This window comes from Fistularia commersonii, chromosome 27 (genome assembly GCF_037954325.1).
Source record: "Fistularia commersonii isolate RoL2024-O1a breed Wild chromosome 27, RoL_Fcom_v1.0, whole genome shotgun sequence".
Lineage (NCBI taxonomy): Eukaryota > Metazoa > Chordata > Actinopteri > Syngnathiformes > Fistulariidae > Fistularia > Fistularia commersonii.
Window position 1 is genome coordinate 8,262,346 of NC_141310.1, and position 14,168 is coordinate 8,276,513.

At 37.9% G+C, this 14,168-nt stretch overlaps 1 protein-coding gene across 1 annotated transcript in view; it reads left to right on the plus strand.

The window, feature by feature from the left end:
- The window catches only part of nfatc3a (nuclear factor of activated T cells 3a), a 59,323-nt gene that overhangs the window by 8,339 nt on the left and 36,816 nt on the right, over positions 1-14,168 (plus strand). The window contains exons 4-5 of the mRNA XM_086174564.1: positions 7,372-7,412; positions 7,915-9,094. Coding sequence (XP_086030690.1) covers positions 7,372-7,412; positions 7,915-9,094 — 1,221 coding nt within the window. The remainder of the gene's footprint in view (positions 1-7,371; positions 7,413-7,914; positions 9,095-14,168) is intronic.

Below are 14,168 nucleotides of genomic sequence, written 5' to 3' on the forward strand. Positions count from 1 at the left end.
ATCCTACTCAGAGTTGCAGGGAACGCTGTTGCCTATTCCAGTGCTATTGGGTGAGAGGTGGGGTACACCCTGGACTGGTCGCCAGTCAACAGTTCTTATATTATTATTTTTATGTACAACATATGTTATTAGATGAAAAATATGTGAATATAGACATTGAGATTAAATATTTAACACAACTTTCATTAGACATTTTTAATTTGGTGATGTACTGTTTGTTTTTTGCACGCTGATGGTCCACATTTAACTTTGGCTTCATGTGACTGAGTGGAACCTACTACATAGGTCACAAATGGAATGTTGACCATGTGGACTCTGACAGCTGGAGGAAAAGTGTATTACATACTAATTTCCATTTAGGATTTCAGTATGAACCACTGATTACTTGTCTGATCATGACTCAAATTTATGGAGATTTTGGAAATGTCTTAAATTAACCAGTTGGCCAATACAGTTGTCCTGATTTAAAAACCATCAGTCAGCTTTATTGTCAGTTTCTCCTGTCAGTACTGGCCATACAGAGGAATTGTCATTTCTTACCATCCCATGATTTGAATAAAATATTTATTCATTTGTTTTCAAGAGCTTGGTTTTGTAGTGTGATTATAACAGCTTGAAAAATAAAAGGAAAATAATGGGTAGAGTGCTCTTTGAACCTTTTTTCTTTGAAAGTTTGGGGTTAGCTACAGTTCTTTTCCCATTAGGGGCAAAACATGAAGCAAGAAAAAAAAGTCAATGTTGGAGGTGAACCTTTTATAACCTTTCTTAGAAGTTAAGTATTCATGCCAAAAATTCAGTCTTTGGGTCTGCAAATCCCAGCATGATAAAAAAACAATCGGAGAATCCTCCTTAGGGCCGATAGGACGCTTCACAAACATTAGATATCTGGGAAACTTGGCGATGATAGAAAGTGATAACTGTGCAGATTTGCCTCTGCTTGGATACACCCTTGTACAGTATAATATATAAATTTTAAGCTGACTTGTAAATTTTGAGGATACTTACAATATTGGTTGGTATGTCAACATTTGACTGAAGATAATAGCTGATCTTTATTAGCTTGAAACAGGTTGTGCTAAAGCCAAATAATTTCGTCACTGTTTTGTTTACCAGGAATTTCATTGCTCAGTCAATGTGTTCATGCGCTTGAATCTTAGCGAGCTAATGACTGTTAGTGAGGTGAAAGTCTGACTTAATTGCTGTAATTTAATCTTAAAATCATAGCAGACTCAGTTTTTTAATGTAGACTAATCTGAATATCACAAAGTAATAATAATCTATCCTTTATTAATCCCTGTTGGGAAATTTGTTCTCTGCAATTAACCCATCATGGATGAGCCATGAGCAGTAGGCATGCCATCGACCAGCGCCAGGGGAGCAGTGTCTTGCTCAACAACACTTCGACACATTAGGAGGAGCCAGAAATTGAACCAGGAATGTTCAGTTTCAAAGACGATTGCGCAACCTCCTGCACCATGCCACCCCCTAAGTAGGGTTATACTCCATGAAAGAATTTTTTTTCTTTGTGGTCCACAGGTAGCAAAAAGCTTAGAACAGCAGATTTGACCGCAGACTTGTTGCATTCAGATAATCTGTGACACACTGTCAGTTTATTTCTTCCACTGATGATATTTAAGCTTAGGATATATCTCTTAAGCTATTAGATCATTACAGTATAAAACAAGCCAGAAAATAACAATAGAAATTACTCTAGAATCTATTACTATTGGCTTTGTATAGTGTGTGTGTGATACATGATTAAGTTAGAGTGACACTGTGAATTCTGCGAATGTCTTTAGTTCTATGAGAGTATGACACAAAAATGCAAATGCAAAAGGTAATGCTCCTGTTTTCAATAAGATTACGTGATGATTTACTCAGGTTTTTTAAATTTCACAGAAAAGCTTTAATTACACAGAAAGCAACTGAAAAGCTTTATTAAACAAAAAGCTGAAAAACACATGTTTTTGGCCCAAAATATGTAAGAATTCAATCCCTCAAATAGCAAATGAGGGATTGTCTTTTTATCTGCTTTATTCATTGTATAGAATTTGTAAGTCAGTCAGTTTTCAGTGTTTTTGAGACTGGGGTTATTCTTGAGAAATTCAAAATGTGCTAAAAATACATTTCATTATTCAATTAAAAAAAAAAATCCTTTCCTTTCAGCTGCTCCCTTCAGGGTTCGCCACAGTGAATCAACCACCTCCATCTAACCCTACTCTCTGTATTCTTTTGTCTCATACCAAATAAAATCATGTCTAATTAGAAATATTTTAATACACCAAATTAATATAACTTGAGATTGTTTGAAATTATTGAAAATTATAAGCAAACCTTCAGTAGGTATTTATCCATGTTAGTTATCTGGCACATTGTTTATCCCATAATGTTATCTCAGCATGAGATTGTTAATTAGGAGCTTAATTTAGCTGTCGGCATATGTTAACACTGGCTTAGGATTCTATAGTTAAGCTTAAGTTGGCTGGTGAGTCCGTGACGGAACAGGAAGGCTTTTGATGTCACACCAACATAATATTATAGGGTAAAGCCTGCATTATCCTGTTGCGAGGATATCTTATTCTCACATACTTTTATATGTATCCAACAACCTACAAAACACAGGGATCAGTAATATGCCACACACACATTCAGTAAGGTTTTAGGCCACAGGTGTAAACCAAGCTTTACAATAGGAGTGCATGTGCGTCACCAGCTCTGTGTTTGGACATGCACACAGCCAGCCAGCTACAGAGTTCCTGGAAAACCAAGGGGGAAGGAATTACATTGGTGTTTTAGAGCTCTCTGCTGAATCACTGCAAATATCTATATCAGTCCCAGTGTTTGATCTGACTACTAATGAAGGAAACAGGAAAACAGGTTAGACATGGCTGATTAAACTTAACTTAAATTTATGTGTACAATAAAAGTTGTGTGTGTATGTGTGGTGTGTGTACTTATATATGTATACATATACATGCACAAACACGCATACTGTATAAATGAACACATTATGCAATTATGTAAGAAAAATCACAATCTGTTTTTATGATTTACATTTCTCATTCCTTGAGCTTATAGCACGTAATGGTTATATGGCCATCGTCTGTTGGTCAACAATTCTTGAAGAGAGTTGAAAGAGGAGATGAGACAGGACTACTGGGCTGAACACAAAGCCTTTTGTATTACAGGGGATGTAAGCAGAGCCTGTTCTAATCAACCTGCTTGACCATCACAAAGGCAACCATGGCTTAGGTTACTGCACCACATGGTATTGGGGCAACTAGGTAACCCAAGACAGTTATATGTTTGGCTGTGTGCACACATGTGCATGCACAACACACGCACGTACACATGCACACACACACACACACACACACACACACACACACACACACACACGAGGTTGCATGTTCTCAGCAGCTTTTAAATGAATGAAAACATAATACTTCATATACAGCAGTGCCATCAGTCTATCTGCCTGTTTACATATCGTGAATTTTCGCTTTTTTATCAGTAAAGAACTAAATCTGGCAGTCCAGCCCCGTGAGAGTGGGTTTTTGAATGTGACTGAAGGTGAATGTGAATTCAAGTGTGTACGTTTTTGAATCAGAAGTACCAAAATAAATCTTTGGTGTTTTTAATCTGTAAATGTTTTATAAATCTTTTAGTGTTGTCCCAGCCAAACTAAGTACGGTATTCACAAGTATATTTATTATGATTTTACAACGATAAAAGGGCCAGAAGCATGGAAAACAACAAACAACAGCAAGGTAAAACTTGTAAAAACAATGAGATTAGGTTACAAGTCCTCCCCTCCCTAAGTAGTAAACTACAGTTTCTCAGAATGTGGGCCTGTGTGTCACTGCTGGTCACAGGACGCTGACACACTTTGTGTGCAGTGACAGTTAGAGGAGAGTGGAACAAAGTCTCTGTGGCTTATCCCTCAATCATGACTCCTCAGGCAGTATTAGAAGTCCGTTGAGCTTTGTGAGGAGTAACATAAGTGGATGTCACATCATCAATGGGTTTAGCCATTTCCTGTGGTTACCATGAATTTGTGGTGCGTCACAAACATCCGTGCTATACTGAATCATCTTCTGTCGAGTGTAGTGCTATTATTAACCCGGGTACAGCAAAGCCTCTTAAAGATCTTTAATTAACCGGATTGGCTATCTGATGTATGGACACTTGAGGAGTGAGTGACGCACTGGCCTTTCAAGAACAGTGCAGGGGCATTAAATCTAAGGCCATTGATAAAACATCAGGACTCTCCTCTGCGACCTACTATCATCAGGTCACTGGGGTTTGGCTTTGATAGGGGGTTTCCCACTACCCACCACGTTCCTCATACTGGAGGTTTTACGTATCAGGCTAATCTTGTCTTGGGAAAAGGAAAGGGCTGTGGGCCAGGTAACATGGTCATCTGCACAGTCTTTTCATAAAGTCATACAATTGGTGGGCATTTGCTGAAGCAGAGGTAATTTTTTTTTTCTTTTTTTCACCATCAGTTGTGTTTTACGATTTATGAACTTTGTTGTGAGAGAGGTGGATGCAGAGAATAGGGTTAGATGGAGAAGGCTGATTCGCTGTTGCGAACCTTGAAGGGAAAAACTGAAAGGAAAAGTTGTGATTTGCTGTGTGCATTTAAGTATGCATCAGAGTTTTTTTAAGTGACAGACATAGTACCATGACAAATAGAAAATTATGAATTTGAATTCTTCTGGGACTAAAGAGACTTGAATTCTTAGTTACAAGGCCTTAAAGGGTTCCCGCTCTTGTAATTGTCAGTCAAATATCTATAACGTATTGTTGACCTTTGTTGATTGTCTGAAGACATTATTATGATTCCTATGACAGCTGTCAATAAACTCTACATTGTGTCACAAACTAATAATCAATGCCAAGACATAAATAAGTACGCACTGGCTCTTAGGGATGACAATGATTTTAAAGCCATATCTAAACCTGCATCAATATTGGCAGGATTAGTAAATTCTGGTTGACATTAAGTAATATTCAGATTCTGAGTTCTGCTAAAATATTAAATGTATACCCAACTTTAAAAAACCTTTTAATAGCAATATTGCATTTATAATGATATATAAATGATACTTTTGAGAGAATGTGACTGTCTTGCTACTATAAATGAAGAGATGAAGTGATACCCTCATGTCATATCTGCTCAACAGTGCCTCAGCATCAGCAGTGGCACATTCACTCCTACATTGTCTCTTGGACCTATTCTGTCACCTTTTTTATTCAAATTCATTTCCCACAGCTGATACTTGCTGATTGGTACTTCCACTGACTAACATGTGGATGTTGAAGGTTATACTTTTATGTACTTTAGCTACCCCAATCTGTCAACATACTTGAATTCTTGAAACATGACATTCTGTTGCAATACTAATAACTCATTTGTGACCTCTCTTGGGCTTTATAGATTCAGTGAATTCAAGCAGAGATTGCTAGTAGAGCAACATAATTACACATTTTAACCCAATGTCTCATTTAGAAGACTACAATGCATCTAGCTTGAGATATCTAGATGCATCTGGGACCTTTTGATCTGACCAGAAATACCAGTCAGTCTTTATATTAAATAACCACATTCTTACAAGTGTCCTGGGGTGCACTGACTACCCCTTTCGCCATATCTCTGGCATAAACTGTTGTACATATTAATGTTAACAGTAATTAATCATTAGTATTTAATGATAAGGTTCTGTGAAGGGGATGGATAGGATCAGGAATGGGTCCATAGCACATGTTAAATAAGGTCAGAGATGCCAGACGGAGATGGTTTGGTCATGTACAGAGGAGGGATAGCAAATGTATTAGGAGAAGGTAATAAAAGTTGGATTGCCAGGCCGGTGGCCTAGAGGAACACCAAAGAGAAAAGGATATATCTGCACATAAATGCAACTTCAGTGTATCTTTTTTAGTACAGCCTCCTAATTTTATTTTTGTCTGTTTTTTCTGGTTGTTTCTCTTCATGTGATCTCTGTTTAATGGTTAACTTTAAGTGAAGTAATTGGCAACTCTTTTGTCTAAATAGCTTTTTCTCTTTCTTTCCGTCCTACTGTCCGTTTCTTGCTCCATGTCTGTCTGGTGCTACTCAGAGGATCCACTGCTTAAACTTGTGACAGGTAGGCAGGGCTAATGTGAAGCTGAGCAGCTATAAATAAAGAACTTGCTGCCGCTGCTGCTGCTGTTGTTGGAAATAGAGGAAGGTCAGAAACAAATCTCTTAAGACTGAATATTTGAACCGTCAACTCTGTATGATGACTGATAAAATTAAGTTGTGATAAGTACAGTCATGAACTATTGATCTTTGTTTTTGTTTATTTTGTATGAAGTTTTAAATATACAGACGATCTCTTATCAGGGATATGAGAAGGTGTGCAAAGATTTCAAAATCTTAACTTGTACACATTATCTCGAGATTTTGCAATCCTTCTCTTTCTTAGTTATTTTATTTCTTTTCCCATAAAACAGAAGATATATTATTCATAGCTCAAAAGGCAAATGAGAATACACAGTGGAAAAAACTAATTGACTAAATGACTGATTATAGCTTTAACTATATTAACTTTTATTTTCAGCACATAAAATGTGTTTTGATTTTATATACTACAATAAAAAATGATTTCCTGCTGTAGCCTGTAAAACCATTTTGTCTTATGTGTAGTGAGAAAATACATGCAAACACAGGCTGAGTAGTTTTCAATTTCAAATCTACACATGAAGGCGTCTGAAATTAAATTTTAACAAGTGAAAAATTTTGAGAAACGGTTCAGTTTGAAATGGTAGCTGTAGTGTGCACATGCGCTGGAAGTCTATCAATAACCTCTAACAGAGTAGTGCCAATGTGGACAATGGGGTCTTGTCTATTTGTTTGCCAGTGTGTGTGTTTGTGTGAGTGCATGCTGCCTGTGCTGGATGACCTTTGGTATAAATAGCCTGCTGGTGCTAGCCTTGATGACAGCTGACAGCACGCACCGTTGTGTGAATTTGTTTCCTGAGCAGTGCTGTTCAACAGTTATCCCTCTTGGAACAATGCCTGAATGACAGCTTGCTACCCGGCAACACTCTTGCCCTCTAATTTTCTGACAATGGGCTCAATTTCTTGCACTAACTAAGGGTATGATTGCACAGTTTTGGTTAGGTGAGGTTTGTGAAGTATGGAAAGCACCAAAGTCTTGGGGAAGATGGCTGTATGTTTCCAGGGTAATGTGTTCTCCTTATTTAGCAAAGGTGGATTACGTGTGTGTTGCTGTCCATACAATTATGAGGACCAGGTTTTCATGCAGCTCTCCAACTCAATAGTAATTTTCTGATCTTAAAACTCACTCTGTGCATCTGTTGCAGATATGGAGAGGGAATTGGCTCTGTAGGAGTTCTTGATATTAGTGAGTATTTAGTTGAGTGTGTTATTGCAGCTTGGTTTGAATTTCGCCCAGTGGTAGAAGTGCACATAAACTTCCAATGAGTGCAAACTTGCAATAAACATGGTTAAACACCTGGTGCTACAGTATAAAGTCTGTATCGGGATAATTAGTCAGTAAGACACTCTTGGCTTTGGCGCTATCAGCTCAAGCTTTGTTTTACAATTGATGGTTTATACACTTCAAAGATCACAATGAATGATATGATTAATGATTAAGAACTTCACATTGTAATAAAAAACCTGTGTTAGTTGCATTGCGTTACTATTAGTTGATCAATCAACTTTTTCATATGTCTCAAAACTTAATGACATTTTCATATCCTTCCATTCCTGGAAAACAAAGAATTTAAAATAAGGCACATTATGATTTGGGCTGTCGATTCAACATGACGTGCGCCAGTCCATTCACAGCGGTTTAAACCAGGTGATAGTTTCTCATTATTTCCTCTCCGTTCTTCTCCTAGATCTGGAGCCTGATGACAGCACATCCTTCTACATCCTAAATGTGGGCCAGCCCCAGTCTCTGGTTGCTAACCACCAGTCTATTGGCCTGCCTCGTCATGGCATGCAGTCCCACTCCCAGATTATCGGCACTTCCCCATGCCTCCAGTCACTTAAACCAGGATCAGATCACCCGAGCTATGAGGCACAAGACTCAAAGTATGGAACCTCCCCCCAGCTCTCAGCTGTTGCTTTGGAGGCGCCAAAAGCCTTTGAATGTCCAAGTATTCAGATCACCTCTATCTCCCCAAGTTGCCAGCAGGAGATGGAGGCAAATGAGGAAGATCTGAGAGCAAATGGGCGTGATGGAGACTATCACAGTGACAGACCGCTGTCCAGAGACCACTTGTATTTACCTCTGGACCACTCATACAGAGACTCTTCGCTGAGCCCTAGCCCATGCAGCAGTCTCTCCTCAAGGAGCTGGTTCTCTGATGCCTCCTCCTGTGAATCATTCTCACATGTCTACGATGATGTTGACTCAGAGCTAAATGAAGCAGCTGCCCGTTTCACCCTGGGCTCCCCACTTACATCCCCAGGCTGTGCCTCCCCACAAACTGGTGGTGGGGTATTAGAGGAGCAGCCCCATTGGCAGCATCACCACGCTGCCTTTGTCCCCCACTCCCACTCAGTCAACCTTTCACCTCGTCAGTCCCCCTGCCACTCACCTCGCACTAGTGTCACTGATGAAAATTGGCTTAGTCCACGACCTCCTTCTAGGCCCTGTTCACGTCCCACCTCACCATGTGGGAAAAGACGCCACTCTAGTGCAGATATCTGCTACCCAGGCTCTGTGTCGCCACACCATTCACCAGCACCTACGCCAGGACCTTCACCGAGGGGCAGTGTGACGGAAGACACCTGGGTTGGAAGTCACTCTGTAGGCATGTCACCCTTTCAGTGCTGCCCTGAGGCAGACATACCATCCAAGACAAGGAAGACCTCACAGGACAGAACAATGATCCAATCAGCAAAAGGGGACATGGGGCTAGATGACCAGGGGAATGTGTCCCCTAATCTAGACTCTCCCTCAGAAGAGGCGTTGCACAGCTTGAAGAAGGATGGCCCAGGGGAGCAATTTCTCTCTGTGCCGTCCCACTTTTCATGGAATAAACCCAAGCCTGGCCATACACCTATATTCAGGTAAATAATACTCTTATTAATGACAATAATTTGTTGTTTATTCTACAAACAGGATTACAAGCATATCCAAGGATTACTGGTTCTTGCCCTTTAATACAGCTAAATAAGTAATAAAGCAGGGGTATTATCAATGAGACATTTAATTTTATCTCCAGCTTGATATTTGTCTTGGTGAGTGTCAAAGTGAAAGGAAGCAAGAGCCCCAAACAGGCAGATGTAGGGATAAATGCATCTTTGTCAATATTGTGAGTTACAAATGCTTTTAACACAAGGCAGCACACTTGCGAATACTGAACACAATTAGTACCCCACAGATAAATAATGAATCTCAACTGAAAATGATTTTATAGAGCATTGTGAGATGTGATTAAAAACTGAAAGGCCTTCTTGATCTTGTGGAAAATATGGTTTAGCAGTGCAGTAAATTAGTATCAGAATGCACAATACATAATACATAAATAAGAGGCATGTCAATTGTTGTCTGCCAATCAATGTTCTGTAACCAGGAAACTTTGAGCTCCTTATCAGCAGTATAAATCTCACATAGGTTACACTGTATAGTAATTACAATTTATGAGTGTGCGGAAGGAATCGCTGGAAAAACACATGCACACAAAAAAGCATACACTTACAAACACACAGACATGCTTTCCACATTAAAGAGTGATGGTTGCAATCAAAAGCTCACAATGCTGTTTTTTTAGGAGATCAGTATGCTCTCTCTTCTTCAATGTGTGCAGCAGATGAAGACATGGCCTTGTTTGTGTGCACTGGCCCTTAGCACTGTAAATCAGCACAGGGTACATATGGCAAGGGGCCCACCACACATACCCACTGATACATGGACACTTGAGTAAACACATGCAAAGACACAACATACAGTACATGCTTACTCACACTACACACCTTCAAGATATAAGAACTCTTATTATTATTAAGCCTGCTGCAGAATTAGGTACTTAGATAATCAATTGTTTTTACATCTTACATTACAACTTAAATTATTACATCTACTATTAAAGCATGGCAAGAAATTTGGTTTTAAAGAATACTACAATAGTTAATGCATATTATTTCTTTGTCTTCATTAAGTTTTTGATTCCTTCAAGTGTTTATCATGCTTATCCTCCTTAAAACTACATTATTGTTGCAGAGACTATATTTCATTATGAAAATAAAGTGCTGCCAACCCCTGTCTACCAAAACACAAATACTTGTTAGCTTATTTGATGCTTTTTGAAGACATAGTCCAATTTAGATGGGAGGTATTGAGGTGAGTGCTCTCATTCTCCCCTCAAACACCCACATTGTTTTTTTTTAAATGGCAGAGAAAAAGTACCTTGTAAATGAAACAATGGTTGATCATAATAAAACAATAGTGACCATTACAGTTTGTACAACTGCAGTCTGTCATTAACACATAAGATACAGTCTGGCAGCCAAATACATGCATACATGATGTGTGATCACTACTGGTTCCATGAACATTTAGTATTTTTTGCCATGTGATAAAAAGGAATATACTTTTGCTCAACAAGAAAAATGTTTTACTGGATGAATTTGTATGATTGTATTATGGTATGAAAAACTTGTGTACATCTAAAAATGTGATTAATGACATGACAAAACAGTGTTCTTAAAGATCAAATCTACACTGTGGATTATTTTCAAGGTATTTTGGTATTAAGCTAAAGTTCAACAAATACTCACAGATTGTTTTAAATTATTTTGTATTTTTTCATATCAGTGAATATTGAAAGAGAAGCAGGCAGATGTTTCAATATTTGGGCCCTGAAATTTGCCCATAAGATTTTAGATGCATAATGGTCTGGTGGATGCTCTGTTAATGAGCTTATGGAGACATATGAATGTGATTGGACAAGCAGCCTCTCTGCTATGCCTTGGACATTTAAGAACAGTTATTCTGTGCCAGGACAACGCCCATCAATCCTGCTCTGCTTGGTCTCATAGCTCATATTTCCTCTGTCCTACTAAACTGTTACTGTAGCAGCCATGCAAACCCAAACTTCCTAAGAGGTTATGCAATACCTGCTGGGAGGAAAAGTTAAAGTTTTGGAGTCACATGTTACTGTCAGATCATCAGTATCAGTTTAAGTCTTGTATTCAGTCATTGTAAACTTTAAAACAGGTGATTACCATGCCATCAACTTTTTATATTTTGAATATATATGTTTCTGAACTTAATATTTGTTCATCGTTGTTAGCTATCTATGACTGTTAACTAATCCAAGACCACATGTCTCAGAAGAGAGAAGACAACAACGGCATTTTCATCATCCACATAATGAGACAAAGCAACACAATTCCTCACTTTTACTACTTCTACTACCACGGTAACCACTCTTCTTCTTTCCCTTTTGATTTTTCACTTCAGGGTTCACCACAGCAAATCAACCTTCTCCATCCAACCCTATTCTCTGTATCCTCCTCTCACACACCAACAAACTTAATGTCCTCTATCACTACATCATAAATCTTCTCTTTAGTCTTCCTCTAGACCTCAAAATCTAACATCTGCTGTCCCTCTGATGGACTCATTCCTGACCCTATCCATCCTCGTCACTCCCAAAGAGAACCTCAACATCTTCATCTCTGTGACCTCTAGCTCTGCCTCCTGACTTTTCGTTATACTACCACTTTAACCACTATTACTATTATCGCTAAATTTACAACTTCAAATTCAAGTTGTTATAATAACAATAATGATAATGAAAAATAACACTTCAGATCCATATCATACACATTCAAGAGGTTAGCGACTGGATCTACCTTTTCCCCTCAAGTACATACTGCAAAAGTGCATTCATACCCAACACAGAATGAAATGATATATTAACAGATGGTTACAATCCAGTACTAGCTATTGGAAAGCTTTACAGGAAATTCTGGTGAAATTCATCTATGGCACTCAGCCACACAAAAACCATTGTTCCAATGGCAAAGGAAATAAAGCAAACCTAATGAAAATAAAAAATCAAAGTAGAGTTGTCATGAAGCCATGGGTTCTTAATATACACACACATACAGCGCCCCAGAAAAAAAGAAGTGAACGACAGGTAGCATCATTGATAAAAGTCAATGGCAACCCAAATCTCTTTACTGTGAATTTTATGAATAAAAACCCTGAATATATCAATTTATTAAACTCCCGGCTTCCAACAACATTTTTCACAGAAATGTAGATTGATGCAACAGCTGGTGTGAGAGTTTGGCCTTGTTGCCACAAATAAATACAATATAAAGTGGTTTAAATTGTAGTAAAAGTCACTTATGGCTTCTCTGAAAGTAGACCCTTACTGCAGTAAATTACAGCAGCTGAAGGAGAACAGGATTCAGGTGCTGCAGCATCCACATTTTGAATGTTAGGGTTAGTCTATGGCAGTTGTTCTTGTTCATGGACATTCCCGTTATCTGCCTATGCAAAGGTGTACGTGTGCTAAACTGTGTGAATAAATGGAGCACTGAATCCAAAGTGGTACGGCGCACTGGACATTGGTTTATTTTTAACTCAGAACATGCGTTTCAAACAACCCTTTCACCCCTCAGTAGCTTATTCATTATTACAAGCTCCAGGCTTTAGTAAACACTGCATCTCTATCAACAGAAATATGTTTGTTTTTGAAGTAAATATCAATTGGTGCCATTGAAATATATAAGTTTCAAAGTAAATATTAGGCTTCCAATTCTATATTTATCATGCATTGTTATACATATTTAGAAGGATATTTCTGTTTTATGTCATTATATATGTATGAGGGAATTTGAATGCTGGAAACCTTTTTATTTACATGAATATATGTTTTAACCATTTTAGTGATCTACAATTGTCTAAAAACATCCATTTGGTTGCAAATTATCATTTATATCTCTAAAAAGGTAGTTTGTAGTTTTAGATGTTGTAGAATTTATTCACACATCCAAAACAGAGCATGTGTTATTTTCTTATTATCCATATTAGTTTTGATTTGTAATACAACATAAAGCTTTGCATATCTTGAGCTTCCGAACGGTACCTCCTCTCTCCCTTTTTTTTTCTATAAAAACATGCACAACATATCAATATGAATCGCTAAAATAGCTCTTCATGACATGTCTGTCTGTGCCCCATCTACCATGGGGGTTTGGGTTGATAAAAAGATATCCAATAATTATTCATACCACTAATGACCTTTTATTGATGGCATAAGAACATTTTTTGGAAACCTACTTCAGTTTAGCTTTAGTGCAATAAAGTCAAACCAGCATGATAGCACACAGTGGATATGTAAATGTAAGCTGCAAAAAGAACTCAAGAGAATTGGTGGGTAGATGGTTGAAGGAAAACCAAAGAACCAGTCAGCTCACCTTCAATGCACATTTCATTTGGATTTTTTTTCCTTTTTATTGCCTTCATTCTTCTTTCAAGTAATCATATTGGCATGGTGATGCACTGAACCATGGTCACCTCACAAGAAGATGTACTGTATGTTCTTCTGGTACCTGAATAGTTTTAGTCTTAGTAGTCTTGCTTCCTCTTACAGACAAAAAAACATGTTTGTTCAATCCTTACAGCACTTTTGCCTCCTCCCAGCACTGTCCATATTGGTAGATATGAACATTTCCTATTGCAGACTGCTAGAAGGCCTGTCTACTGAATTTTGTGGATCTATTCAACAAAAGTGATGCAAGAATAGCTTGGCTTCATGGTTAAAGCATCAGGTCTCAAATCAAATTCTTGGATTTGACATGTGTTATTGTTTTGGAATGATCAGATAAACAAATACATAGACCAGTCAGTGAAGCTTTTTAAATGTTGACAGGAAATATTTCATGTTTAGTTTTACATATTAAATGGTACAAGTATGAGTGAAAGTCTCCTGTGTACTGCATGATTCAGATTCAGTTTAAACAGCCACAATTCAATCAGAAATCATATTTCAAGATGAACAGTTTTACACTTTTTCTTTAAATGTTCTTTTTTTTTTAAACCTGGCATATTTGCAAAGACATTTAAACAAATATCAAGTGGTTCTTTTTCCAAAAAATGTATTTAAAATTCTCAATTTAATATCTG